This window comes from Myxine glutinosa, chromosome 6 (assembly GCF_964187855.1).
Source record: "Myxine glutinosa chromosome 6, kmMyxGlut1.1, whole genome shotgun sequence".
Taxonomy (NCBI): Eukaryota; Metazoa; Chordata; class Myxini; order Myxiniformes; family Myxinidae; genus Myxine; species Myxine glutinosa.
The window spans coordinates 138,379,167-138,406,149 of NC_136266.1; the positions used below are offsets into that span (position 1 = coordinate 138,379,167).

At 44.0% G+C, this 26,983-nt stretch overlaps 1 protein-coding gene across 1 annotated transcript in view; it reads left to right on the forward strand.

The window, feature by feature from the left end:
• LOC137430351 (E3 ubiquitin-protein ligase DTX4) overlaps positions 1–26,983 on the forward strand; it is a 115,952-nt gene that overhangs the window by 60,783 nt on the left and 28,186 nt on the right. Inside the window, exons 2-3 of the mRNA XM_068121155.2 lie at positions 17,594–18,380; positions 18,483–18,544. Of these exons, the coding sequence (XP_067977256.1) occupies positions 17,594–18,380; positions 18,483–18,544 (849 nt within the window). The remainder of the gene's footprint in view (positions 1–17,593; positions 18,381–18,482; positions 18,545–26,983) is intronic.

The following is a 26,983-nucleotide window of genomic DNA, read 5'->3' on the forward strand; positions in this document are numbered from 1 at the left end:
ATACATACATACATACATACATACATACATACATATATATATATATATATATATATATATATATATATATATATATATATATATATATATACACATATATATATATATATACATACATACATACATACATCAATACCCCGGCCTACGTCATTAATTGGTTCCATAAGCCTTGACGTAAAACAGGCGTAATGCCTTAAAATGAAGACAAACACCATAAAACTGGAGTAAATAACTCGCGAAAGTATTGTTGTGGATATGAGGATTGTGTTTTTTTGATTGTTTTATTCTGGACCCTCCTGCCTCCAGTTGTGTATAAAGGTCAAAGGTCGTTCCGTAGTTATTTCATTAACAATCACGTTAGCCAATCATAGATTTCCCCCTTTGTTGACAGTTATTTCTTTATTCTGTGTATTAGGCTAAGGATTTGTCTTCCATTAATTGACACTCCATTGCACCGAATTCAAATAAATAGATCCCCTTTTATTCCCATTCCCAATGCCTTTCCTGCCTGCAAACCGCATTTGCTGCAGCTGTGGGTTGCTGTTTTCACCGCGACTCCATTACGCACGAGGTAACCTCGGAGAAGAAAGGCGTGTCCCCACCTCGTCATAGAGGGGAGGAGTGAGTCAGCCCCACTCAACCAACCAAGAACAAGGGGTTGGACTTGGAGAGGGTGTGGAGAGAAACATCGAGTAGGTTCGCGAAGGTTCAAGGGCGTGGCATATATAACCCGCACGACGACGCCCCCAGGAGAGACGCGCAAGGAGAGAGAAATACGTGCGACGATCGCGTAGGCAGGAGATCGGAGAGAAAGACGCGTCAGCCAATTTGGAAAGAAGGGGAGGACCAAAAGAGCCCGAGGCGTGCAGCGACAACCAGCCCCTGCCGCGTGCAACGAGATACGTGTGCCGACGTCGCCCTGCTCGCTCCCAGCCTGACAAGGACCGGCTTGCTGTGCGCCCTGCCAAGCCTTCCAGCTTGTGGTTCGACCTTCTCCCTCCAGCAAAAACCAACCTGCAATTTCCCCATTCGTGTACGTGAGTTTGTTCTGTGTGTCTTGTCCCTGGGTTAATTAAGACTGTTAATAGGTAAGCTAACGATTTCACTGTGTCTCCTGTTTTTTCCATTTCCCTGTATATAACCTTGACTGCTCCTATTGCTTTAGTGTGTGTAAATAATAAATCCTGTTATTCCTCTGTACGTCTTCTTCTTCCTCTTCACATTCGGTCGCTTTAGAGGTTTCCATATTGAATATCTGTGGCGCGATTTTGGCCAACGTTCAGGAATCGGGTTAGTCGGGGTAACTGTTCGGGTGCGGCGGCCATCCGCTCGGCCAATTAACATCCTAGCCACGTCCGTAACAGTATATAACTATCGCTAAACCTTAAAGAACACTAAAAACACATTTTCGTCATATTTTTTAATGAGTAATGAACACAATAAATGAATTTGTCAAGAATAATAAATAAAATTATGTTATTCACCTTAAACTTGGCGTCTCTTCTGAACACAAAAAACACATTTTAGCCATATTTTTTAAAGAGTAATGAACACTATATGCGGGGCTTCTTTGGCGACTCATCAAAACTAGTAGAGGCCTTACGTTTCTCGATATTAAGTAGGAACTGATCCAAAGTCCCTTGAATTGTGCGCTTCTTCTCAGTTAAGATGGTCCTATACGGGAGAAAAAGGTCGCTGGTGCCATTCATCATTTTTGCGAAACGCTCGGCGTTTGGGTCTTGTGCCTCAAATATTGCAAGACACTTGGAGAGGTGATAAAAACCTTTCTGCATTTCGGCTACGGTGAATTTCCTTGGCTCTGGTTCTGGAAGCTCATCCTCTTCGCGGAGCTCTACCTTCAATGCCATTAAGTCCTCATTAGTTGAAGGCTGCTTGTCTGCCTCGATCAAACCGTCGAAATCCTCCTCCTCCAACTCCATCTTCAGGTCAGCGCTGAGGGAAACCAAGTTTTTAGACAGCCTTGACTGGCGCATCAAACCTCGTGAAATCATTAACAAGGTGGGGGCACAAACGCTTCCACACCCCATTCATCGCTGACTGTGTAACCTCCAACCATGCAGCATTGATGTCAAGCACTGCCTGGTAGATGTTATAGTTTTTCCAAAACTGCCGGATGTTGATGCCTTCCTCCTCCGACGTTGCATCGACAGCCTGACGAAGAGTGCGGCGGAGATAGTAGTGCTTAAAAAGCGCTATCACACCCTGGTCCATAGGCTGGATGAACGTTGTGGTGTTGGGTGGCAAGTACACCACCTTCACATTGGGGTCGAAATCACCGAGGTTAGTGGGATGGCCAGGTGCATTGTCCAAAATCAGCAGCAATTTAAATTGAATTTTCTTCTCTCGACAATAGAGTTTCTCTCTGTGTATAAGTTTCTCTCTTGACAGCCGGGAAGAAATGATTGATGAACCATTCTTCAAAAATTATGACGGTTACCCATGCCTTCATATTATTCATCCAAATGACGGGAAGAGACGCCTTCGGGATGTTCTTAAGTGCCCGGGGGTTCGCCGCATGATACACCAAGAGCGGCTTTGAAGTCGCTGTTGCAATTACCCCCAAGCATTAGCGTTAGCCGCTCCTTCGCGACTTTGTAGCCTGGCATGGTCTTCTCCTCCTTCGAGATAAAGGATCTGTCGGACATCCTCTTCCAAAAAAGGCCCGTTTCGTCAATGTTGAAGATCTGCTCGGGCAAGAATCCCTCGTCCTCAATGATCTTCTTCAATGTGGCAGGAAATTCCTCGGCGGCTACGGTGTCGGCAGCTGCGGCTTTGCCCTGAATCTTGACGTTGTGCAAGCTGAAGCGCCGTTTAAAGCATGCAAACCATCCAGAGCTTGCAACGAAGGTTGTGTCCTTATCCTCCGAGTACTTCTTCAGAAGATCCTGGAACAAAGACTTCGCCTTCTCCTGTATCAGCAGCTGGCTCGTTGGTATGCGTTCATGGGTCTGGCGTTCGATCCACAACGAAAGGAGTCTCTCCATCTCGTCGAAAATCTGACCCTTCTTCACATTCATGACAGCAGTCTTCGCCGACGGCGCTTTTTCAGTGACGTATGCGAGAATACGTTCCCTATCAATCTATCATGAATGATGGTCGATACCGTCGACCGTGGCAGCCCTAAGGCATGCGCTATCACTGACACTTTTTCACCTTTTTCATACCTTTTAATCAGATTTAACTTATCTTCCATCGTAACCACATTACACTTGGAAACACTAGCACTATCCTTCTTAGGACCCATGGCTAACACAGACACAGTAAAGGAATAATCACAAAAATAACAGCGAAAGGCAAAGCAAGCACGCGACCGCAGCACAGGATAAAATGCATATGGCGTCGCCTTTGTTTTGAATGAGAACCAGCAGCTACGCGTACGTATACTCTATGTACAGTTTTTTAAATATTTTTAATGTGCTTTCTATTGTATTTTAAATAGTTTTTTTGCTTCTTTTATTGTTAATTTTTATGTTCTATTTTATTTATTTTAAATATATTTTTAAGGAAAAATTAATTTTTTCCGCATCCTCCTATTATGATGTAGGAGTGACATAAAGTCGCACATAATGACGTTCGCTGAACTGAAATTTACTCGAGAAGAGTGGCGTAAAGTCGGATTTGACGTAGGTCGAAATGGCGTAAAACGGTGTATTGCTGTATATATATTATTATTCTTTCAATTCTACATCATAGTCATATGCAGTTCATCAGTCTAATTACAAAGGTACGGATTTTGATGTTTTATGAACTGTATGCCATATCCTTGTGTTTAATTTTTGTGCGATCATGATCCGGGTTCATGTATACATGATTGTATACATGTCATAAATATGACGTCATAGGTCATGTGACCTGGCGGCCATATTGGATTTTATGAAAACCTTAAAAATGGATCCCTGCCTTCATTTTTTTCGATCGATTCATTTTGAACTTTGACCACTTATAGTACGCCATGTGATTGGATGCATATCCTAATTATGACGTCATAGGTCAGGTGACATGGCGGGATGGACCGGTATGGTCCCCGGATCATACCGCCCTTGGCGCCCGTCAAAAATCGAAAGAGTATGGCATGGGCAACATCTGCACCAAATTTGATGCTTTTGGAAGAATTTGAGCCAAAATATCCCTAAGGGCCCTGACTATGATGTAGAATTATAAAATTTATATTTATTTTATACAGTTCATAAAACATCAAAATCCGTACCTTTGTAATTAGACTGATGAACTGCATATGCCTGAAAATTAGGAAATAGACATGTAAATATTTCCTCTAATTGTCAAAAATAAGGTCAGAGTTCGATTACCCAACCCAGAAACATAAAATGGTGAACCTCGCGTAAATCTTGACAAAAAACTCAAAAACCGACATGTTTGACTCAAAAATGACCTTTAAGATGACCTTGACCTCGAATCATCAAAATAACATCATAATTGGATTCCTCGACCTCGAAAACCCCTGAAAAGTGGTATCGTACATGATTCCAACCCTTTTGGTTATTTAACTGATTTTCCTCTAATCCGGGTGGCGGCCATTTAGTATTTCGCCAATGGGGGGCGCCCGTCTTGGGCCCCCGTCAAAAATCGAAAGAGTATGGCATGGGCAACATCTGGGCCAAAGTTCGTGCGTTTGGAAGAATTTGAACCAAACGGCCCCAAAATATCCCTAAGGGCCCTGACTATCCGCTGTTTCGGAAAAAATTCCATAACAAACAAATGTGAGTTTTGCACAATATTTCCCTTGAGCATGTAGTTACATATTGAAACTTTACTATTTGTCTCCAGTATGAAAATCTCATGGAAATCGTACTTATGTAGTTAGTGAATGCGGCTCTCTGGCAACCAACCCGAAATGGAATTTCCAGAGAGGAATGAAGTGGAGAGACTGAATGTAGGTGAAACAAAGTCCTACAGTGTGCTTCGCGGCATTAAATGTCTCGCCTCTTGTTTCCACCCTCGCCTTCCCGTCTCTATATTCTTTGCAATGGGGGGATGGTTTGAGGAGAGGCCCTCCCTGTGGTGTGGCCTACAATTGAGCCCTCACAAAGAAGGCACTGACCGAGAGCTCCTGGCAGCTTGCAGTGAAAGGCGGCATTGCCATCTGTCATGGCCTCAGAAGTGCATTCCACTGTTCCAGCACCATTTTCACATCCGCACCGGCTTACACTTACCGAGCAAATGCTCATCTTGCACAGTATTCTCTCGATCTATGAAAACTATACAAAGTGATACTTTAAAGATTTGTCAATGAATGTGTATTTATTGGCGTCTATAATACTTTTCTTTATTTTTTTGTACCTTGTTTACTTTATAGTACTTGTTGTTTTGTATTTGACGTCAAGGCTCATAGAGGTGCTAGAATTTAGAATGGATCAGGATGTAACAGAAAGAAAGGAACAGTAAAAAGAGTGGGGGAGGGGTGGAAACACAACAACAGCAGGGTTGAGGGGCAAAATAGAGGGAGACTTGGATAAATAAGCGATGTGGGGAAGAATGAGTGCAGGGAGGATATGGAGTGGACAATATGGATACAGCTGCTAACTCGTAGGAAGTGAAAATTAGAAACTTGGAAAGAAGTGGGTTTGACGGAGGGAGGGGTTGGTGGGTGTAGAAAAGATCATGGTTTTGGATGGGAGGTAATCTGAGATAGTGGTGAACAGCTGTCTTGGAGACCTGGAGGGAATAATGAGACTGAAGTGAATGTGGAAGTTGGTTTCACAGGAGAGGAAAAAGGAAGAATGAAAGAATGTAGGTGAGCGGTGATCCTGCATTTTGTGAGGTTCACCAGAAGGGGAATGATGGTGGACCATGTGCACCCTGCAGAAACCTGGGTGGGCGGTACAAAGCCTGGAAAGAGCAGAAGGGTGCAAGACTAGAAAGAAGACGGTAGAAGAAAGAGCGACCATTGACCTGTCTGCAATGGAAAAGTGGCAAGCCAGTCGACTCCGGGAAATTCCAATGGTCTTGAAGGTCTTGGTTTCCACGGCATCAAGCTGAGCAAGGAGTGAGACAGGGGAGCCAGCCAGAGGGGAGAGCCGTATTCCATCAAGCTGCGGATGAAGGCCGTGGCTGTGCATAATAAATAGGCCTGCAAGTGCATCCTCTCCAGACCCATTTTCAGCCATGTCTGCTATGGCATTATTATTGTTTCTGTTGAATAATTTAACTAAAAATAACCACAGATTGTTAATCATTGTATTGTATATAGTTTGCTGCTAGTGTTTTGGCCTGTCATTCACACTAGAATTCTAATATATTGGTCTGAGTTTTGAATTAGTTGTAGGATTTGTAGGTATTGCACCACTCTGCATAATTAACTGCAGTATTGCCTCTCATCTCAACTTTTTAAATTTCAAATTGACTTATACCATCGTCGGCATTCTTGGTACAGTATGCTGTCATGAAGAGGAATCTCAATAAAACGAATTGCATCTTTGGAACCCTTAAGACAAATTGGATATAAAGGCAATGTGCAAATTTAAAAAAAGACAATGTTTATCATGGAGGAGCATGTAGAAGTATTGCATGCAAGACAGGAGCCCATGCCTCCCTGGATTGTTCCACTTATCGTTCTTCCAAGCTTGCTTCATTTCCAAGCAGTTCATTTCATTCTTAGCACAGGTAATTGTGTGCTTCAGGCTTCAATGCATTGAAAGAGCTCATAGCATGTCTGTTCCATCGTCGCATGGACAGAAAAGCTGAAGCCAGTTGTGGGTAAGCTAAATGTCTCCATTCTCCTTCTCCTCCAACATTATCACAATCCTTGCAAATCCCTTTCATCTTGGATTGTGCCTTGCCATCACCTCATGCTGTTAGCCAAGCAGTATCAACTGTTCAGTCAACACTAGCCTGCAATCATTATAAACCTACACCTGATCATGGCGACCTCACGTAAGGTGAGGAAGATGGGCGACGAAGGCCAAGTTTTTCAAGAAAAATGGATGAGGAGCAAGAGAAAGGTTCTTCCCTGTGTTTGATATGCTCAGAGAGCTTCAAATGTTCCAAGGAGTACAATCTCAAGAGACATCAAAGCACGCTACCTACAACAATTTTATGGGCATGCATGGAAGGACGCGGTACAGAAATTGAAAAAGTTATTTGGGCAGCAAATTCTGTTGAAGAACATGAAAAACGATGCTGACAATATTGTCTGAGCGAGTTATGTTATGTGTACCCTGGTTATGTGTACCCTGGTTTGAGGTGAAGGTGGGAGTGCATCAGGGGTCAGTACTAAGTCCACTACTATTTGTAGCTGTGATGGAGGTGCTGGCTCAGAACATAAAGGAGGGTTTACCGTGGGAGTTGTTGTATGCAGATGATCTCGTGTTGATTGCGGAAAGTATGGATGGACTGAAGGAAAAGATGAACAAGTGGAAGGAATGTATGGAGACAAAAGGTCTGAAGGTGAATATCAGAAAGACGAAGGTGATGGCAAGTGGTAAAGCATGTGGTGAGGTGGAAAGAACTGGGAAGTGGCCATGTGCTGTGTGCAGGAAGGGTGTCGGAGTGATCTCCATTCAATGTACAATGTGCGCTGAGTAGGTTCATCAAAAATGCAGTGGTCTGAGAGGGTCATTAACCAGTGTGGCAGCCACATTCAAATGTAAGGTGTGCACAGAGGGAGCTGCAGATGGAGGAAATGTTGAGTTGGATCTTGGAGACGGCGTGAAGCTGGAAGGTGTGAAAACATTTTACTACCTCGGAGACATGCTGAATGGAGAAGGTGGATCAGACTCGGCAACGGTTGCTAGAGGGAGATGTGCATGGAAGAAGTTTCGGGAACTGAGTGGCATGCTGATGAGGAGGGGAGTGTCGTTGAAGCTGAAGGGAAAGGTTATTTGCTGCATGTGTGAGAAGTGTTATGATTTATGGGGGCGAGACATTGCTAATGAACGTAGAGCAGCAACGAAGGCTGGAAAGGGTGGAAATGCGAATGGTTCGGTGGATGTGCGGAGTATCGTTGAGAGAGAGGAAGACAAATGATGAATTGCGAAAGATGATGGGAATAGAGCCTGTGATTGATGCTGTGAAGAGGAACAGGTTGAGATGGTTTGGTCATGTGTTGAGGAAGGATGAAAGTGACTGGTTGAGAAGAGTGATGGAAATGAATGTAGGAGGAAGTAGAGGACGGGAAGACCGAGAAAGACTTGGCTAAAGATGGTGGAAGAAGAAATGCGGGCCAAGGGGGTTAACAAGGAGAGTTGCAGAAAATAGGGCAAAATGGAGAAGATTGTCATGGGGACCGCAAGGCTAACCCCCGCTCTAGCAGGGAAAATGGCCTTAAAATGCATGTTCTTTGTTGTTGAGTTACGTTATGTGTCAAACTGGTGAAATTTTCAAAACCAAACTCCGATGGCGAGTTTGCGAAGAATTGTATCACTGGCGTTATGATAATACTCTGCCCAGATACATGTAGAGATTGTGGATAAATTGGTCTCTCACGCCACACTATTGTGAGGAGGATTGATGAAATCGCAAATGACATCATTGTGTCATCGGGCAAGGAGGCATGAGAGTTCAGCCCTTTTTCCTTAGCTGTTGATGAAAGCACTGACAAAACGGATACAACTTAAGTGGCTATCGGCATCCGAGGAGTTAATGATGATTTCAGTGTCATCGAGGAACTACAAGCCCTTCAGTTATTGAAAGGGACGACGTTGGGAGAAGATCTTTTCTCAGGAAAGCTCAAATTCAGCTGCTTTCGACTCAAGTGGGAGAAATTTAGTGGTATTTCAACTGACAGGGTGAAGGCTATGGTAGGCTCTAACACCAGCCTAGTTGTAAGGATTAAAGCAGAGATCACTGAAAGGGCCTTGGATCCTGAAGAACTGACTGCGAGCAGTTCTTCTCACGAATAAAGTCCAGCCACAGAGCCAGGCTCACCGACGACCATCTGGAGAGTTGTCTGACAGTCGTGACTTCCAACATCTCTCCAAAATCCTGAATGCCTCATTAAAGGTATCCAAACCCAGGTATCCCATTGAACTCAATTAGAGATGGACTTCACAAACTTGGAACTCTCTGCTTGGAACCCGCATATTCTGTTGCATATCAGTCAACATTCCTGACATCTCAATTTCACATCCACTTTCTGAAGCACTGTGAGTTCAAGTTTGCACTTTTGGTTGCAATTTGTCGAAAATTTCCAGGTTTTTCTCCATAAAGTTATTTGATGGTGTGCTGAGGTTCAGTAAAATATCATTCGTGCCTTTTGAATAGTAAGTGTTGTCCAATATTGCTACCACACCTGCTCATGTGTTGAGACAACATTATTTTGGCACATTGTTTAGATCGGTGTGGGTCATTCTGGGGAATGCGTCCCACAGGCGATTACCAAAATTGTAGTGTGGCCCGTGACTCGACAAAAGGTTACCCATGCCTGTTATAGCTCATCCAAGGACTGTTTTAATAAACCTGAGCTACTCTCTGTTATGGATGATGATGTAAATATTGTGCATTTCTGGTTCAAATTAATGGCTTTTGGAGGGAGAATGTTTCCAAAGGATTGTATGGTAAAGGTGTATCATTCAATTTAACCACTCTTTAGAGTTTAGATAGATAACAATGTTCAGCATGTTTTATCAACAAATGTGATAATTTTCAATCATGGTTTCCACACCTATCCATCCCTTCGGCACCTGGCAGATGTTGTGCACATCTAATAGCTGTGGATAGCCCCCACCAGAGCATGTGACTTAAAATATGTTTTTTTAAGCTTATAAACATTCCAACTTCAAGCAATGCACTCTGGAACATGCTGTCGTTCAGACGCATCTTTCAGTTTGCTCTCTGATCCCCAATCACGTAGCTCTAAACGATCCCATTTTTGCAATTGTCTTCCTTTGGGATGATTATGCCGATCATGCACTGTAAAACCCTAGTTTTTTTTCATGGCATAGCCCATAGGGCAAAGCCGTCTAGAACAGTGTTTGTCTGTCTGTATGTATGTATGTGTGTCCCTCACAAACGTACACCAATCAGAGCTGAGGATCAGGTCACATGACTGAGGTGATGTGTTGTCATTACATCTGTGATGTCATTACTGCATACGATGACATTACTGTCATTACTGTGGTTGACTCCACACACCGTCATTTTGATTTCCATGCCGTTCACGCCAAACATATCGTTGAACCTGTAATATATCACAATCGCCATGCTTTACCTTTACATTTTTCATTCAGTGTGAAACACAAACAAACCGATTGTTAAAATGACCATAAAATATCGAAAGCATCGGTGTTACTGGTCTTCCAATGACACTACATATAGGCCTTAGGGTTCATGCCTTCATGTCTCACCTTTAGGCCGCTTCGGACAAATTAATCCAGGTTTCTTAATACAGTAGTATCGTTTTCGTAATAATAATTATAATAACGTTAATAATATAGTAAATATATTCGTAACACTGCAATCCCTTTGTCGTGACAGCAGAGTTTCTGGATTGTAGCGGTGTATGGTTGGATCATTGTTGACTCAAAACATTTAGAATAAACCAGTGTCTCAATGCAATCTCTTCACTTCCATGGTAACAGACAGCTTGGAGACTTATTGTATTTAAAAAAAAATTAATACTTACATTATTTGCTAACTGGTATCCCTACGCATGTTATACTATCTTCTTCAACAAAAGTATCAAACAAACCCGGCTACACTGCTATTAGACTTTCGGTCTTGTTTACTTGTGACATGCAAGCTTTGTATACTTTGATGTTCTCATCCTCAGCGAGTAAGATCACCAATTGATCCATTCTGGGTCGTGAGGAATTCTTCACACTTACTTAGGAGCCGTGTACCTGTTCCATGCACCTGGGCAAGGAGAAGAGATTGAACAAAATATTTGGAAAAGGTTTCCAGGGAAATCCAAGGGGAATGTATAAGAGAGGGAATGGTTGAAAGTTGTACGGTCTTTGTGTACATTATATGGAAGTAGCCACTTAAGCTGTCATCGGTGATTTGACCATCATGCTTACATTGAGGGCATGCAACAACTTGTTTCCTCCCAATTCACTTTGGCCTCAATGAGCTGCTGCTCTGTCTATACATGCGCTGTCATATCCCCGTATTTTCCAAAGAACTGAATGGTACTGCATTGTCCTCTTTCCATAATGCATGTCCAGCTGGAAACTGACCAAACAATTTGCCGTCTTGGCATTGTGGGAGATGACAGAGGCATGCAGTGCTAATGCACCTTTTAGATCACCAATCGTGGCCTTGTAAACTATTTTGGTGTCTCGCTCGTTGATGGAATACTGTGCTGTCAACATTTTCTCCACCAGCACATGTGCTGTACTAGTTTATTTTCTCACTGGAATCGATGTATGTCATTACTCACTCCTTTCTGGAAATGAGAGTATTGAAAAGTATTATTTTTAACTCGTTGCTGGAGTTTGCCTGGCTCTGCTTGGTTTGGTTTGTCCCTTTAGCATGCCGTCTCATGTACGGGCACTGCTTGGGATGCAGGCAACGTCGCTCCATTTTGGAGCAAGGCACAGGGGCATGACTGCAGCTGAATAGCTTGTTGAAGTGCTGGAATCAATAGCTTTGCGGGATCTCGTGCAGAGTCTGGCAGAGAATCCAGTGCAGACTACTTGGGGATGCAGTGCAGAATCTCCATTGGCCGCCTTGGGCGGTGTAATTAAATTAACTCCCACATGACATCACTCTGCCTCATTGGCTGAAAGGGCTTGAAAGGGGCTAGATTTGAATCCCATTGGCTGCTGATTTCAAACGGTATGCACACTCATCTCAAGTTCTCATAAAATTCAATTGCCCTTATAAGTTCATTGGACGCTGCGCGAGCCGAGCAACCAATGGGTGACCGTCACAAGAGGGTTTGAATTGAGGATGATGAAGTTGAATGGGAAGATGAACACTTTTCACATGATCCACCCCAACCTTTCTTATTTTACCCAAATCCAAAACGACCTATATCTAAACATGTATATTTCAGGAAATCACGAACTACACTATCATTAATTGCTCCCCTTATCCCCTGGGCCTCATGGCAATACTTTGTGAGTAGTACAATGCCATATCCAAGCTGAAATGGTTAAAGTTGGTCTGTGTGGGGAATCCCATCTATGCAGTATGTAAAAAAAAAATAGACTGATGTCGACTTGTCTTTGCCCTGCATGTTTTTTTTTATGTACCAACTCTATTATGAACCTTGCATTGATATTTTAATAAAACAGCAACACCTTGGAGGCCTTTTCATATATTACATCCTCATCCCTTGTACCGGGAATCTTCATCAATGCCGTAATCACTTGATACCAGAAACACTTGCTCAAGATTCTATTTATTTCACAGAGTGCAGATTGTGGTAGATGTCTTTTCATGTCGTAGCCCATAGGGCAAAGCAGTTTAGAACAGTGTATGTATGTATGTATATAATATGTCCCCTCAAACGTACACCAATCAAAGCTGAGGATCTGGTCACATGAGTGGTGACGTGATGTCATTACAGCAGTACGGCGGCTGACTCCACACACCGCCATTTTGATTCCTATGCCGTTCAGGCCGGACATATCGTTGAACCTGTCATGTATCACAATCTGCATGCTCTACCTTCACGTTTTTCATTCATTGTGAAACACAAACAAACACGTGAAATACATGAAGTAAAACACGTGAAAATAAGGATCTTGTATTTATGTATGTATGTACAGCAGTTCTGGCAGTTCAAAGCAGTTCTGGTGTGCGATAGAGAAGCTGATGGAAAACGTGAAAGATGAGGAAGTTGTTGTGGTAGGAGGAGACCTAAATGGACATGTGGGAAGGAGTATGGATGGTTTTGAGGGAGTTCATGGGGGTTACAGATATAGTGTGAGGAATGGAGAAGGTGAAAGGATTTTGGAGTTTGCTGATGGAGCTGATTTGTTGATTTGTAATACTCAGTTCCAGAAAGAGGATAATAAGCTTGTTACATACACGTCAGGTGGGTCGACAACAACCTTTGACTACATGATGGTGGGGGCACCTCCGGGACACAAAGGTGATCCTGGGGGAGGAGGCTGTTTCACAGCACCACTTGGTTGTCTGTGACATAAGGGTGAAAGGTGCGAGGAGAGCTCGGCAGGTGAAGTACCAACCGAGAATGAAGGTGTGGAGGTTGAAAGAGGTGACAAGGGAGGCATTAAAAGAGAGGCTGAGTAGGGCAGAGGATGATGTGGTTGAGCTTGAAAGTGGTTGGATGTCAATGAAAGCTAGTCTGTTGGGAGCCGTTGGTGAGGTATGTGGATGGACAAAAGGACCACCGAGGCACTCGGAAACATGGTGGTGGGATGATGAAGTTGGAAAGAGGATTGACGAGAAGAGGAAGAAGTTCAAGGAGTGGCAGAAGGCGAAGGGTACGGGAGCAGAAACAGCAGAGCATGAAAGTTATAAGGCAGCCAAGAAGGCTGCAAAGAAAGAGGTAGCAAAGGCACAGGAGGCATGCAGGAAAATGTTCGGAGAACGCTTGGATTCGGAAGAGGGTCAGGGAGCGGTATTCAGGATTGCAAAGCAGATAGCGAAAGAGAGGTGTGATGTGATGGGGGTGAGTTGCTTGAAGGATGAAGTGGGACAAATCGTTGTGGACCCAGATGGAATTAAAGGAAGATGGAAAAGATATATGGAAATGCTGTTGAATACAGATAATGAATGGGATGGCAACATCTTGGGTTTCTTGGGTTTGTTGATCTGGAGAAAGCATTCGATAGGGTTCCACGCAAAGTATTGACATGGGCATTGAGGAAGTTAGGAGTGGAGGAATGGTTGATCAGAGTAGTGATGGCAATGTAAAAAAGAGCGCACACAGCTGTAAGGACGAAGGACGGGAACATTGGTGAGTTTGAGGTGAAGGTGGGAGTGCGTCAGGGGTCTGTACTAAGTCCACTACTATTTGTAGCTGTGATGGAGGTGCTGGCTCAGAACGTAAAGGAGGGTTTACCGTGGGAGTTGTTGTTTGCAGATGATCTGGTGTTGATTGCGGAAAGTATGGATGGACTGAAGGAAAAGATGAACAAGTGGAAGGAATGTATGGAGACAAAAGGTCTGAAGGTGAATATCGGAAAGACGAGTGGTAAAGTGGTAAAGCATGTGGTGAGGTGGAAAGAACTGGGAAGTGGCCCTGTGCTGTGTGCAGGAAGGGTTTCGGAGTGAACTCCATTCAATGTACAATGTGCGCTGAGTGGGTTCATCAAAAATGTAGTGGTCTGAGAGGGTCATTAACCAGTGTGGCAGCTACATTCAAATGTAAGGTGTGCACAGAGGGAGCTGCAGATGGAGGAAATGTTGAGTTTGATCTTGGAGACGGCGTGAAGCTGGAAGGTGTGAAATCATTTTGCTACCTCGGAGACATGCTGAATGGATAAGGTGGATCAGACTCGGCAACGGTTGCAAGAGTGAGATGTGCATGGAAGAAGTTTTGGGAACTGAGTGGCGTGCTGATGAGGAGGGGAGTGTCGTTGAAGCTGAAGGGAAAGGTGTATGCTGCATGTGTGAGAAGTGTTATGATTTATGGGAGCGAGACATGGGTAATGAACGTAGAGCAGCAACAAAGGTTGGAAAGGATGGAAATGCGAATGGTTCGATGGATGTGCGGAGTATCGTTGAGAGAGAGGAAGACAAATGATGAATTACGAAAGATGATGGGAATAGAGCCTGTGATTGATGCTGTGAAGAGGAACAGGTTGAGATGGTTTGGTCATGTGTTGATGAAGGATGAAAGTGACTGGTTGAGAATAGTGATGGAAATGAATGTAGAAGGAAGTAGAGGACGGGGAAGACTGAGAAAGACTTGGCTAAAGATGGTGGAAGAAGAAATGCGGGCAAGGGGGTTAATAAGGGGAGATGCAGAAAATAGGGCAAAATGGAGAAGATTGTCATGGGGACCGCAAGGCTAACCCCCGCTCTAGCAGGGAAAATGGCCTTAAAATGCATGTTGTTGTTGTTGTTGTTGTTGTTTCAAACTGCTGTGTGAATAAACCATACATTAGCGCTCCTTCATCTTCTTCAAACTCGCAAAGAGGCTTTTTGAACTGGCAAATTGGTGATTAAACAAACGATTTTTTACAGCATAGATATTTGGTTCCTGTGTTTCCAGCGTTTTTTTTCTCCGTTTAGGATGTTATTTGCCGAGCGAAGGCTCCGCGACCGAACAGTTGTTCCCCGACTCACCCGATTCACCCAGAACTTTGGCCGTATCGCACCGCAGCTGCCCAATCTGGAAAAGACTAAAACGACGAAATGCAAAGAGGAAAAGGAATAAGACGAGAAGACGGACAGAGGAGTAATTGGATTTATTATACACACAAGCAAAAAGAAAGCAGTCACGTTTATTTACAACACATAAGACGCAGGTGACACAGTGCAAATACTAGCTTATACAGACTTAATTAAATACCCAGGGACAAGACACACAGAACAAACTCACGTACACAAGAAGCGTGGAAAGGCAGGAGGTGGATGGCTGGAGGGAGAGGAAGGTCCAAGGGGGTCCTGCAGCACGATCGGCGCGTTTAGCAGCCGCCGTTCCTTCGCGGCCCTGCTCAAAACCGCCGTCCAGGCCCCAAGTGGCTGTTGGGTGTTGTTGCTGCTGTGGCCGCCGCTTGCTTTGCCAGGACTCGTCTGACTCGTCTGGTCCAAACCCTCAACTCAACAACACTCTTGCACGTCTCCCTGTCCAACCACTCTTTCTCTCTTGGTCCAACCACTCTTTCTCTTTCTTGGTCCAACCACTCTTTCTCTCTCTTGGTCCACTCACTCCTCACCACCGACCGACCCACCACGCTTCTTGCGCGCGCGCCTTTATAGCGCCTCCGGCGATCAAGCCGCCGGCCTTCAGGACACGCCCATCGGTGTGCTCACCTCGGCCCTGGTTGGTCACGCGACCCTCTGGCTCCGCCCTTGATGACGACGGGCGGCACGCCCCTCTTCCCCGACCCGAGCACATGTTCAATGGTGGTTTTGGAGGGGATGTAATTGGCAATCGAGGCTTGGCAATGACGAAAGGGGATGTGAAAGGAAATGGAGATTTTGGGGATGGGAATGAAAGGGGATCTATTCTCTTTCACTGGTGCAATGGAGTACTTCAATTAATGGGAGACACAGCCTTACCCTAAAACACAGAATAAGATATAACTATCGAACAGGGGTATTCTATTATTGGCTGACGTGTATGCTTGTGGACTAATTATGGGATGCCCTTTTACCTTTACACAGCTCCGGAGGCAGGGGGCGCAGAATAAACAATAATAATAATAATAAAGCACACAATCAAAAAAATATACAGTCCTCATATCCGCAACAATATGTTTGTCCCTCACATATTTATCCTACATATTGGATGAGTTTTATAGCCGTCAATTACGCTTCTGAAAGGTAGAATGTAATACCATTTGTCTTTGACAGGTATGTTTCTCTGAACACCCTTTTGGGAACATTCATATATTATGTCATATACCTGGTTGGGGCAAATTATCACACTTGATGATTGGGGGGGAACTGAAATTATGACAACAGAGTGATGATATATGATGGGGGGTGGAGGGGGGCGGGGGATGCATGTCCCCCAGATCATATATCATGAAAACTTTGATCAAGGGCTCTTCAAACATTGAAGCATTTCTTATGACTGCCTCCAACCACCCTAAGCCTGGTATTGTGTTAACGGTTAGGGTGGGGAAAATTGAGTACAAGCTCACTGGGTCCTCTCTCGAGGAGGTTGGTGGCAGGATTTGCACTCCGGCCACCATAAAACACCTCATTCCGTAACAGTGTTCAAGACTAACTCACCAACATATAGATTATACAATAAACCAATGTCTCAATTCAATCTCTTCACTGCCATGGTGACAGACAGCTTAGAGACTTAGAGTACTTCAAAATAATTTAATACTTACATTATTTGCTACCTGGTATCTCCACCAAGGTCATGCTATCCTCTTCACTGAAGTATCAAACAAGCCAGGCTTTGCCGCTGTTGGACTTTGTCTTGTTTTTTTAAAATTATTTTTGAATCCTAACGATAACTGTGTGTGTGTGTGTGTGTGTGTGTGTGTGTGTGTGTGTGTGTGTGTGTGTTTGTGTGTGTGTGTACACACACACACACACACACACACACACACACACACACACACACACACACACCCACAGATACAGTATATACAACAACACACAACAGGCATTTTAAGGCCATTTTCCCTGCCAGAGCGGGGGTTAGCCTTGCGGTCCCCATGACGATCTTCTCCATTTTGCCCTATTTTCTGCATCTCCCCTTGTTAACCCCCCTTGCCCGCATTTCTTCTTCCACCATCTTTAGCCAAGTCTTTCTCGGTCTTCCCCATCCTCTACTTCCTTCTACATTCATTTCATTCATTTCATTCATTTCATTCATTTATTTCATTTCATTTCATTTCATTCTTCTACATTCATTCATTCTCCTTCTACTTCTACAGTATATGTTGTGCTTTATTACTAAATTACTCAAAATAATATTTATTTTTGTAAACTCTTATTTTGAGGTTGGTGCGTGAATATGCTCATTTGCTTAGAGTTGTAATTGGACGATTGTGCGACTCCTCTGCAGGCACAATACGCCAGGTACGCCGCAGGCTTTTCCCAGTCGGCTCCGCCCTGGGCCGTGGTATTGTGTGGAAATGGGAGCAGAGTGGAAGTACATGGGCTACCTATGAAGCCGACGTATGTGTTGCCATCCAAGATGCCTATGAGCGGCGGCAACCTGGTGTCGACCTTTCTCCCCTGGGCTTACCATATTACATTGACTTCAACATCATGTGCCAGATCAATGGGCAAACGCGCTTTCGTAGGCGAGTATTGGTCACGCATGAAGCACCCTACCCAACAATCTTAGTGTCTCCTAGTGGGCAGCGGCCTCACCAAACATCATCAGGTTTAGCTGTAGGACTTGGGCCTGTTTCTATGCCCTCGACCTTGCTCAATCAGTCCTGGGGTGGAATGGCTGCTGGGGCAATCTCAGGTCAACACATGCAGCCATGGGTACCAGGGCAGGGCTGGATGAGCATGGCACGCTTTCCAGCAGCACAGCCGACACTGCAATCCACAAGCCTGAGCCAGGCCTGGCCTTTATCGTGCGGTTGTCAGCAGTGCCAAGCATCCAGTGCCCGGGCACCAGCGCAGAAGCGCAAAGCCTCCACCTCTGCCATTGCTACACCTCAGGGAACTGTTGTGGGGCAGCCAGCATTGGGCACGCAGACCACCGCCCCTTCAACCGGGCCTTGGCTAACCACTTTGCGACACCACGCTCCAGGTGTTGCCCTTCCAATGGCGGGAGGACAGGTTATGCTTGGGGGGACTGTGAACTGCCACTTAGGATCTACACTCCTATTACCAGGGTAGGATATATGTCACTTGAAATATTATCCAATATGACCTTTTTCATTTCAATTTTTAATGCTTTTTCATGCTGCAGGTAAAATAATTGATGTTGCCTGCAGGATGACTGCCGTGCAGGGCAGAGGAGTAAACAGCTCTGCTTTCCTGCATTCTGCATTGACAGGTCAGTAGTGTTCTGTTATCCTTCAAATATTTTCCCTCGTTTTTTAATAACATGTATATTATCATTTCATCCTCAGGATTTTTAAATATAACGAGCAACGTATACAATTTGGCCATATTTATTCTGGACATACAACTTGTTGAAGATTGAGCCGTGACTCGATTCATGCACTGCATGTAGATAATTGCCATTTTTGGGTAGTTGTATTATCATGATCGAATAGAGAGGATGGTGTAGAGGTAGTGCATTTACCTTTTTTTTCTTTTTCTTTTTTGTATACAAAATCGAGGCTCGTGTAAGAGCTAGCATATGGAACACATAAAAACATAAATAGAAACACATAATACATATAATAAACGGAACGGGAGACAAGAGGGGGAGAGAGGGAAGTACAACAACAGTGGAGAACAGGGACAGTGGTAGATCTGTTGGAAGTGAGAGGGCTGGGGTTGGGGAGTGAGTGAGGGGAGAGGGGGGCAGAGAGCAGAGAGTCTTGATTTTGGCAGTTTCACCAGAAGAGGGTTGCTAACAGATGTTGTGCATCCGGCAGGAATATTTGGGGGACAGTGCACAGATAGAGCTGGGGGAGCTAGGCCGGATAGGAGCCTGTAGAAGACAGAAAGACCACCAACCTGCCTGCGGTGAGTGAGTGAAAGGCCCTCACAATCAGCTTCATCGCGGGAGATTCCAATGATTCTGAAAGCTTTGGTTTCAACAGCGTGAAGACGAGCCAGGTGTGAGGCAGGAGCACCAGCCCAGAGGGGAGAACAGTATTACATTGAGCTGCGGATGAAAGCTTCATATGTGTTAAGCTCAGAAATGCCAAAAAAGACAGCACGACAGAGGATGCCCAGTCGGCCACTGGCTTTGGAGGCCAGCTTGGAAATGTAGTTTTCCCAGGAAAGATCATGGCAGATAGTGAGACACAAAAGCTTGAGTGGCAGAACTTCTTCAAGAGGATTGTTGAGAAAGTAGATTACGTTTTTTCGTTGTTGAGAGGATTGTAGTTGATGGCGTTGCTGACATCGTTGTTTGTTGATGATGGTTTTCCAGACTGTCTTTTCGGAGAGACATAGTGAGAGTTTGAGATTTGTCAGGATTGAAAGACATGTTCCACGAGTTTGACCAGTTTGTGATTTTGTCCAGGTCTGCAGAGAGTGAGGAGGCTGCAGACTGCCGATCTGAGGGATGAGGGATGGAGCGGCAGAGTGTGGAGTCATCAGCAAAGCGATAGAGAGGATTTTCCAGAGAGTCGGAGAGATCATTAATGAAGACCAGAAAAGGCACGTGGCCCAGAACACTGCCTTGAGGAACTCCAGCCTGCATAGGAAGAGGAGAAGAGAGAATTGCATTTAGGGCCACATGTTGACTATGACAGGAGAGTAAGTCCGCAATCTATGCTTGGAGATTTCCATCGATACCATACGAGAGTTTGGTGAACAGGGCATGGTGCCAGACAGTATCGAAGGCACGAGATATGTCAAGGGAGACGGCTCTAATTTCCTATTTGGCATTGAGGGCCTCCATCAATTGCTGAGACAGCAGAAGCAGCATGTCCAGAGTAGAGCGATCTGGTTTGAAACCAAATTGATGGTCAGAGATCAAGCCAATGGAGAAGAGGAAGGATTTGATATCCGAAGCAATGGTGGATGCCATGACTTTGCTGATGATTGGGAGCAGGCTGATTGGTCTATAGTTGCAAGGATCTGTTTTTGCACCTTTGTTGTGTAAGGCGGTAATGATCGCTGATTTCCAAGCAGATGGCAGATGACCTTGAGCAAAAGAGAGGCTGAAGAGAATAGAGCGACGGTGTGATAGAGCGGGGGAGCAGGATTTTAGGACCCGTAGGCTGATGCTGTCTGGTCCAGTTACAGAATCAGAGTCGAGGTTTGACAGAAACTTCTCCACCTTGTTGGGAGAGAAGGACACAGAGTCCAGGAGCAGCTGGGTTGGACTGGGTAAGGTGGGTACAGAGAGAGACTGGTTTGGGACACAAGATTTTGAGGCAAACAAGGAGTTGGGACATTCATCTTTTTCATGTGCAGTGTCAGCTGTGTAGTTGCTTGAGGTAAGGGAGGGGTTGGAAGGGGAACAAACACCAGAAACAGATTTGACCAGATGCCACTAAGATTTGGAGGAGGGAGACAGGTTTGAGAGTAGAGAGATAGTGTTTCCTGGCTCTCCTGAGGGTAGACATACACTTGTTCCAAGCTTTGTGAAAGGAACTGAGATTACCTTCAGTTGGATTTGCCTTCCATGATGCGATGGCAAGTTGTTTCAAGGCAACTGCCTCACCACAAGATTCAGTGTACCATGGATGGGAGGAAGGGTATGACAACTGAAGACGAGATAGGATAAATCTGTGCATGACAGAGAGCAATTTACTTTTGAAGAATTCCCAGGATGACTTGATGTCAGAGGCAGTAGAGATGGGAGACCAGTCCAGATGTTTGATGGCTGCTTGAAGACCATGCCAGTCGGCCTGAGTGAAAGGCCAGACTTGACGTTGAGGAGGCTCTCTGCGAATGGCCAGATAAATGTCCACTTTAACAAGCATATGACCTTTGACTCGACTCTAAACTGCCCGATTGGTGCTTCACAGGCAGGCCGTTGCATTACATGATGTGCCGATCCTCGGATTAACGTAAAGCTGGCAACCCATCGACTAACATTAGTTGGTGGGTTTTAAAGATCCCATCGTGTCTATTGCAAAGAGTAAACGAGTTATATCTGTCTCGAGCATCATAAACAAGCTCTCAGACTATAAACAAATGTATGCACTCAGGTATTCCCATGTCTTGTGTGAATGACCATCTTAAGCTTTGATGGGCAGCCATAACGTAACATGATTCTCTTTATCTGTCTTTGTGCATACACATTCAAAGCCTGTACATTATAGAGCATTAAAGTATTTTGCATTATAGTATTTTCTTGGACACAGGAATACCATGAAGTAGGTTATATAAGGCTTGTTGACTGAATGCGTTTTTAATTATATATTTTTGCAATAGCAAGTTCCGTTCAACAATTTTCACTTGATGAGTGAATGTATTGCACACTAAAGTGAAGTTGATGCACAGTAATTACCATCAGAGAAGAGGGTATTGCATTTGGGTCCATCTGTTTTTCTGTCCACACAGAATATGAGTGTCTGTTAATTACGTACTATTGAAATCTGCTTCATTCGTATGCAGCTCAAGGCAGCAGGGTAGCATCCTTGGTTGAGGGCATGGCTGTGCCGCTGATGCAATGTCCTCTGTAGATTAGTGCAGGAATTTTGAATTTGGCCATGATGCCAGTGATAGCTCGCCTACTCTTCGTGAAGGACACTGCGGGATCTTTCATATCCACCAAAAAATGCTGGCAGATGTGATGCCCATTTAACATCCATCGGAGGGACGGCACACACATTGATGAATAACCCTGCCTGTGAAACAACAGGATGACAGTTTATAGCTGGATTGGGATTCAAAGCCAGGCAAGCTAAGATGTGACTGTGCATACCTCTAGGCCATCCTGTCAGCCCGCTATTGAAATGTGAGTACGTCTATTAATTACGTACTATTGGAACGTGTGTGTGTGTATTGGAACGTGTGTCGTGTGTGTGAACATCCCGCTGATTTGTCATTATCTTTTGGTGGAACATCCACTATACTGTTTCTCATATATTTATGTTTCTTCTATGTTGATGTGATTTTAATGTGTTTGTTAAACTACATTTATATGATATTTTATGTTTGTTCAACGACATTTCAAAGCATGAAAATGATGAAATGATACAAAATGAAAGGTGAAGCAGGGCAGCCCCCAGCTGAACTAGCCTCCCTGGGGACTAACCCTCCTCAGAGGATTTGTGTTCCTTGACAAGGTAATGCTGTAGTTAACTCGGATATCCAGGCTGTAGGAGGTGGCCATTCTGGGTTAGCCAATGGGGAACACTTGTCCGAAGTCAAAGTGCGTAAATGTGGGATTTGCAATTGCAAAACTTGTCTTATATTTACCACAAACAATATAATTAATTGTACAGTAACGGCTAGATGTTACAAGTTAAATGAAACTAAAGAATTAATTACATGTAAAACCTCAAATATAGTTTACCTATTGACCTGTAGCAAATGTGCGATGCAATATGTTGGTGAAACAATGCAGAGATGTAATGTGAGAATGAATGCACATCAGAGCGGCATGAAAAACCCAGATAGAACTACTGGTTGTCCACTACTTACCCATCATTTTACTTCTGGATATTGTGAAAATGCGAGCTTCAGTGTTCAGGTTATAGAAAAGATAAGCGGAAATGGCCGAAAAAAGAATGGGATGGAAGATAAAACAATCACACAATTACGTAAGCATAGAGAACTTTTCTGGATTAAAGAATTAAGAACTGCTTACCCTTATGGATTAAATGAAAGAATTAATGACACATATACACAGCAAAATGGACAAAACATAATTGCTTCTGTTTTTAACACCTCACCACGAGACTCTCAGAGACACAGAGTACATAACTATGGACGTAAATGTCCAATTATAGACACACCACAACAAATTGTAAATGAATGGTTAGATCTTAACAAATCCAATATCTGCACATTACTTAACAGCAATGAATGATCGTTTTAAGGCCATCATTCACTTAACAGCAGCAGAATTAAGATCAATACCTTAAAAAAAAAAAAACTGAAAGAAGTTTGGCAAATCGTGAACAGATTAATGGAAGAGGACGATCAAAAGGAACTCCCAATCCAACACATGGAAGCAATTCTGGACATGATTGATCATAAAATGTACAAAGAGAAACCTAAAAAAGTGAATCGTAGAAAAGACAATGATATCATCAAAATTATGTTTGATAACAAAGGGGTGGAAATGATAAATATCGAGAAAATACTTCAACATAAGGAAGTGTGGAGTAAACTTCCAGAAACAATACAACAGAGAGAGCGACCAAGAGTTGTGTACACTTTGGGAAATTCAATTCGGGGAAAGATCTTCAACTACAAGGACACTACAATCTATAGACATAGAGGAATGGTTAAATAACACACATCATTGTAATTGTGAACATTCCGCATTCAAAGATCCACATCATAAACACGTCATCACAGGTGATCTCAGAATATTGAAAGATAAAAGATTATGTGCATTACTTACAAAAGGACCAAATTATAGAGAAAATAAAAGAATAAACTGGAATAAAGCAATGGAACTTACAATGATGGGACTAGGTGAATGGATGAAAGAACAAATTGATAAACATAAAGTACCAAACACACAAATGGCTTTATGGTTGGAGGAGGTAGAGAAACATGTGAATAGGGGGGGGCCTGGGGCATCAGTCACTTCAAGTTTTTGAAAAAGTTTGATTTTTGGTACCATTTTGAAGCTTAGGGTCTAAGTAAGAATTTTGGTCCGAGTGGACAAAGATCACATGGAGTCTTCATACATTCCCGCCATTTTCCAAGATGGCCGCCATCAAAATCTAATACTGACAATATCTCGGAAACGAATCAACCTAGAAACATGAATTTGGTGTCTATACCTAGGTTTTCATGGTCAAGGAATCCAATAAAACCATTTCTGACTACATCAGAGTATTTATTTGTCCCGAAATGGTAAATTACACAACAAACGTTATAGCAGAATTTAGCAGAATTATGCATGTTAACAATTAAGCACATACGAACGTAAATTCTATAAAATACCATGAATATAAACCGAACATTCTATTTTCATTGTTCTTAGTGATATTTGATTGATTAGGTAAGTGCAACTAAAAAATCATTACTCATTCTCACAACCATCATGGTCATTTAGTTGGGACATGTGCACTTGCATAAACGTGAGCACTTCAAGTCAGCTTTTTTGCACTTGCATGACGAGCAAGGTTTTGTGCACGCGCATTTTACGTCTAGATCAAACACATCCCTGGCAAGGGGCAACGTGGTCCAGATGGGAACCAGTTGGCCATCTTTTTCCATCCATCCATGATTGCTTGGGCTTGGGACTAGTGCCAGTGGCTCGTGCGCTGTAGTCCAGATGCTCGCCTGGAAGACACTCCTTTTGAGATGTTGGTCCAGCGCATCACTTGTAGGGGGTATTCTTTCCACATCCCTAGTCCTGTGACAGAAAACCCTCATTCGAACAAGGTCAACGTTGGTGTCATCAGTGATAGGTTCGTTGGAGTACATTTTGCAAACAAAGTGACTCACCACTTCCCTCAACTCTGGCGATGTAAGAAACGGGGTGCTAGCAATTGTCGCAAACTCACTCAAGAGGGGTGGAACCTCATCTTTCCGCTTGAAGCAGTATCGCTTGCCCTTGAATTTGAAAGCTGACGTGCTGTCTGATCCAGTGAATGCATGAAAGAGAGCCAAGGCTTTGCACGTTGTCACACCCAAACTTGAGGCAATGTTGTTGAGGGAGATCATTTTGACTGTCTTTCCTGCTTTGAAAGAAATCCAGATATCTGACTCCGGATTCACCGCCTTGATGTGGTGGAAGTTACACAGAAGTATTACGACAACGTCTGTGTCGCCAGTATAGACCATTCCCAGTGATGAATATTGGAGGGCATGAAGAAGATGTACCAGGACACGAGTGTCTGCCTCCTCATGATTACATCGTCCCATGGGCGGTCCATTCCCTGCATTGAGGACTTGGTCACCAGAAGTGATATAAACCTGTTTGCCATCTTGGAATGGTGTTTGCACAATGCTTGTTGACAGGAATGAGAAGAGCTCTTTTTTATTTTCGGCATTAGCCAAAAAGTTTTGCCAGTTTCCAGGCACTTTGGCAGAACCAGATACTCGCTGTCGTGTGCCTGTTCCTCGCTTTTCTCTTGTGGTCGCTTTGATTGACATTGTGCGATACTGATCCCATACAATATCCACTCTCGCTGCTCTTTTCAACTCATGCTGGATTCTTGGGCAGAATACTTTGGTGAAATATTCATCAAATGTTTTGCCTTGGACAGTTGTGCCAGGAAGAGAGTGGATCAGTGCACCACCATCAATAACGATGACCCCATAATCATCTGGTGCGACGAGCTCCTCATCCGCGGATAGTCCGGTACTTGCACTTGCTTCCATAATGCACGCCAATAAATCTGACTTGGTGCAAGAGTTGATGGACCCATCAGAAGCCAGTGCATCTGGTGATGAGGAGGATTCGTGACGGAAAAATTCCTCCAAATTTCCACCCCGGCTATCAACCATAATGAATGCTTGTCCATACAGCTCTGTATGTTGTTTGAAGTGCTGCACCTTCTTCTGAAGTGCTGTCTTTTTTCGAGTTTTCTCCTCATGGAACAGCAGCAAGTTGTTTTTCTTGATCGGAGCTGCCAGAGGTACATCATTTGAGTCCAGCACATTCTTCCGAAAGTGGTCATACTGCTCTTGTCCTCTAGATTCTAAGACACGGACCGATGTGGCGGCAGACTTGTCAACACACACTTTATTGTCTAATGTAACTAGTTCTGCACTACTCTCTTCAAAGGGATTCCCTCTGCTTTGCAGCACATCCATGAGATTTGTGACATGACGCCTAAATCGGTGCTGGGATGTACTTCCTTCCTCGTGATGAGGGAGCTCTTGATCTTCGTCGTCATCTACATCAGTGAATTGCTCTAGAACACGGCTAATTTCTGGACCAGTTGCAATCCAGCGTTCTAGCATCTCAGGGTTCTCTGTGATCCCGATCACTCCCCCAACCCCTTTCACCCGTTTGTTGGCCTGCTCGTGTGCTTGATCAATCGGAATGGAAGAGTAACGATGATTGCTTCGACTTATTGCCCAGTGACCTGCTTCAAACTCCTCTTGGATGCTAGATGGAAGACTTTCAAGGTCTCTGATGAATACGGGAACCCACCTTGCATAATTCTGGTGATCAAGTGCAAAGAACAGAAGCACAAGGTTTTGCAGAGTAGCCACCATAAGTTTGAACTTTCGCTCTCTGTGTGATCTAATAAACATGAAGATGAGCTGTTCGTACTTGTGAATGAGTAACCAGAACTGCACTGTTGGTTTCTCTTTGCAAGCTACAGAGACCCAGTCGTCGAAGGTCATTTCACTTCCGCCGTCCTCATAGGCTCGTTTCAGTAGACTATCGAGCACCACAACAGTAATCTGGTGAGCATACCGTGTTCTCATTGGATCATTTGCTCTCAAGTAAGATGTCGCTGCAGCTACTGTCAAGGCAATGCCAGCCTCTGCAAAGGCTTCAGGCCATCCAGACCCTCGTAGGAAATCTCCCATAGTCGCCCACAAAGCCATTTCGATGTGGAGCCCTCCCAACATCACCAGAAACGTATCTTCTCCAAAGAGTTCAGGAAAGGTCCATTGCATTTTCTTGGCAATATCAAAGAGTGGCTGGTCCACTGCCATGATTGGGATTTGCTGTGGGTTGAGGAACTCGGTTGTTTTCTTGACCAGGTCCATT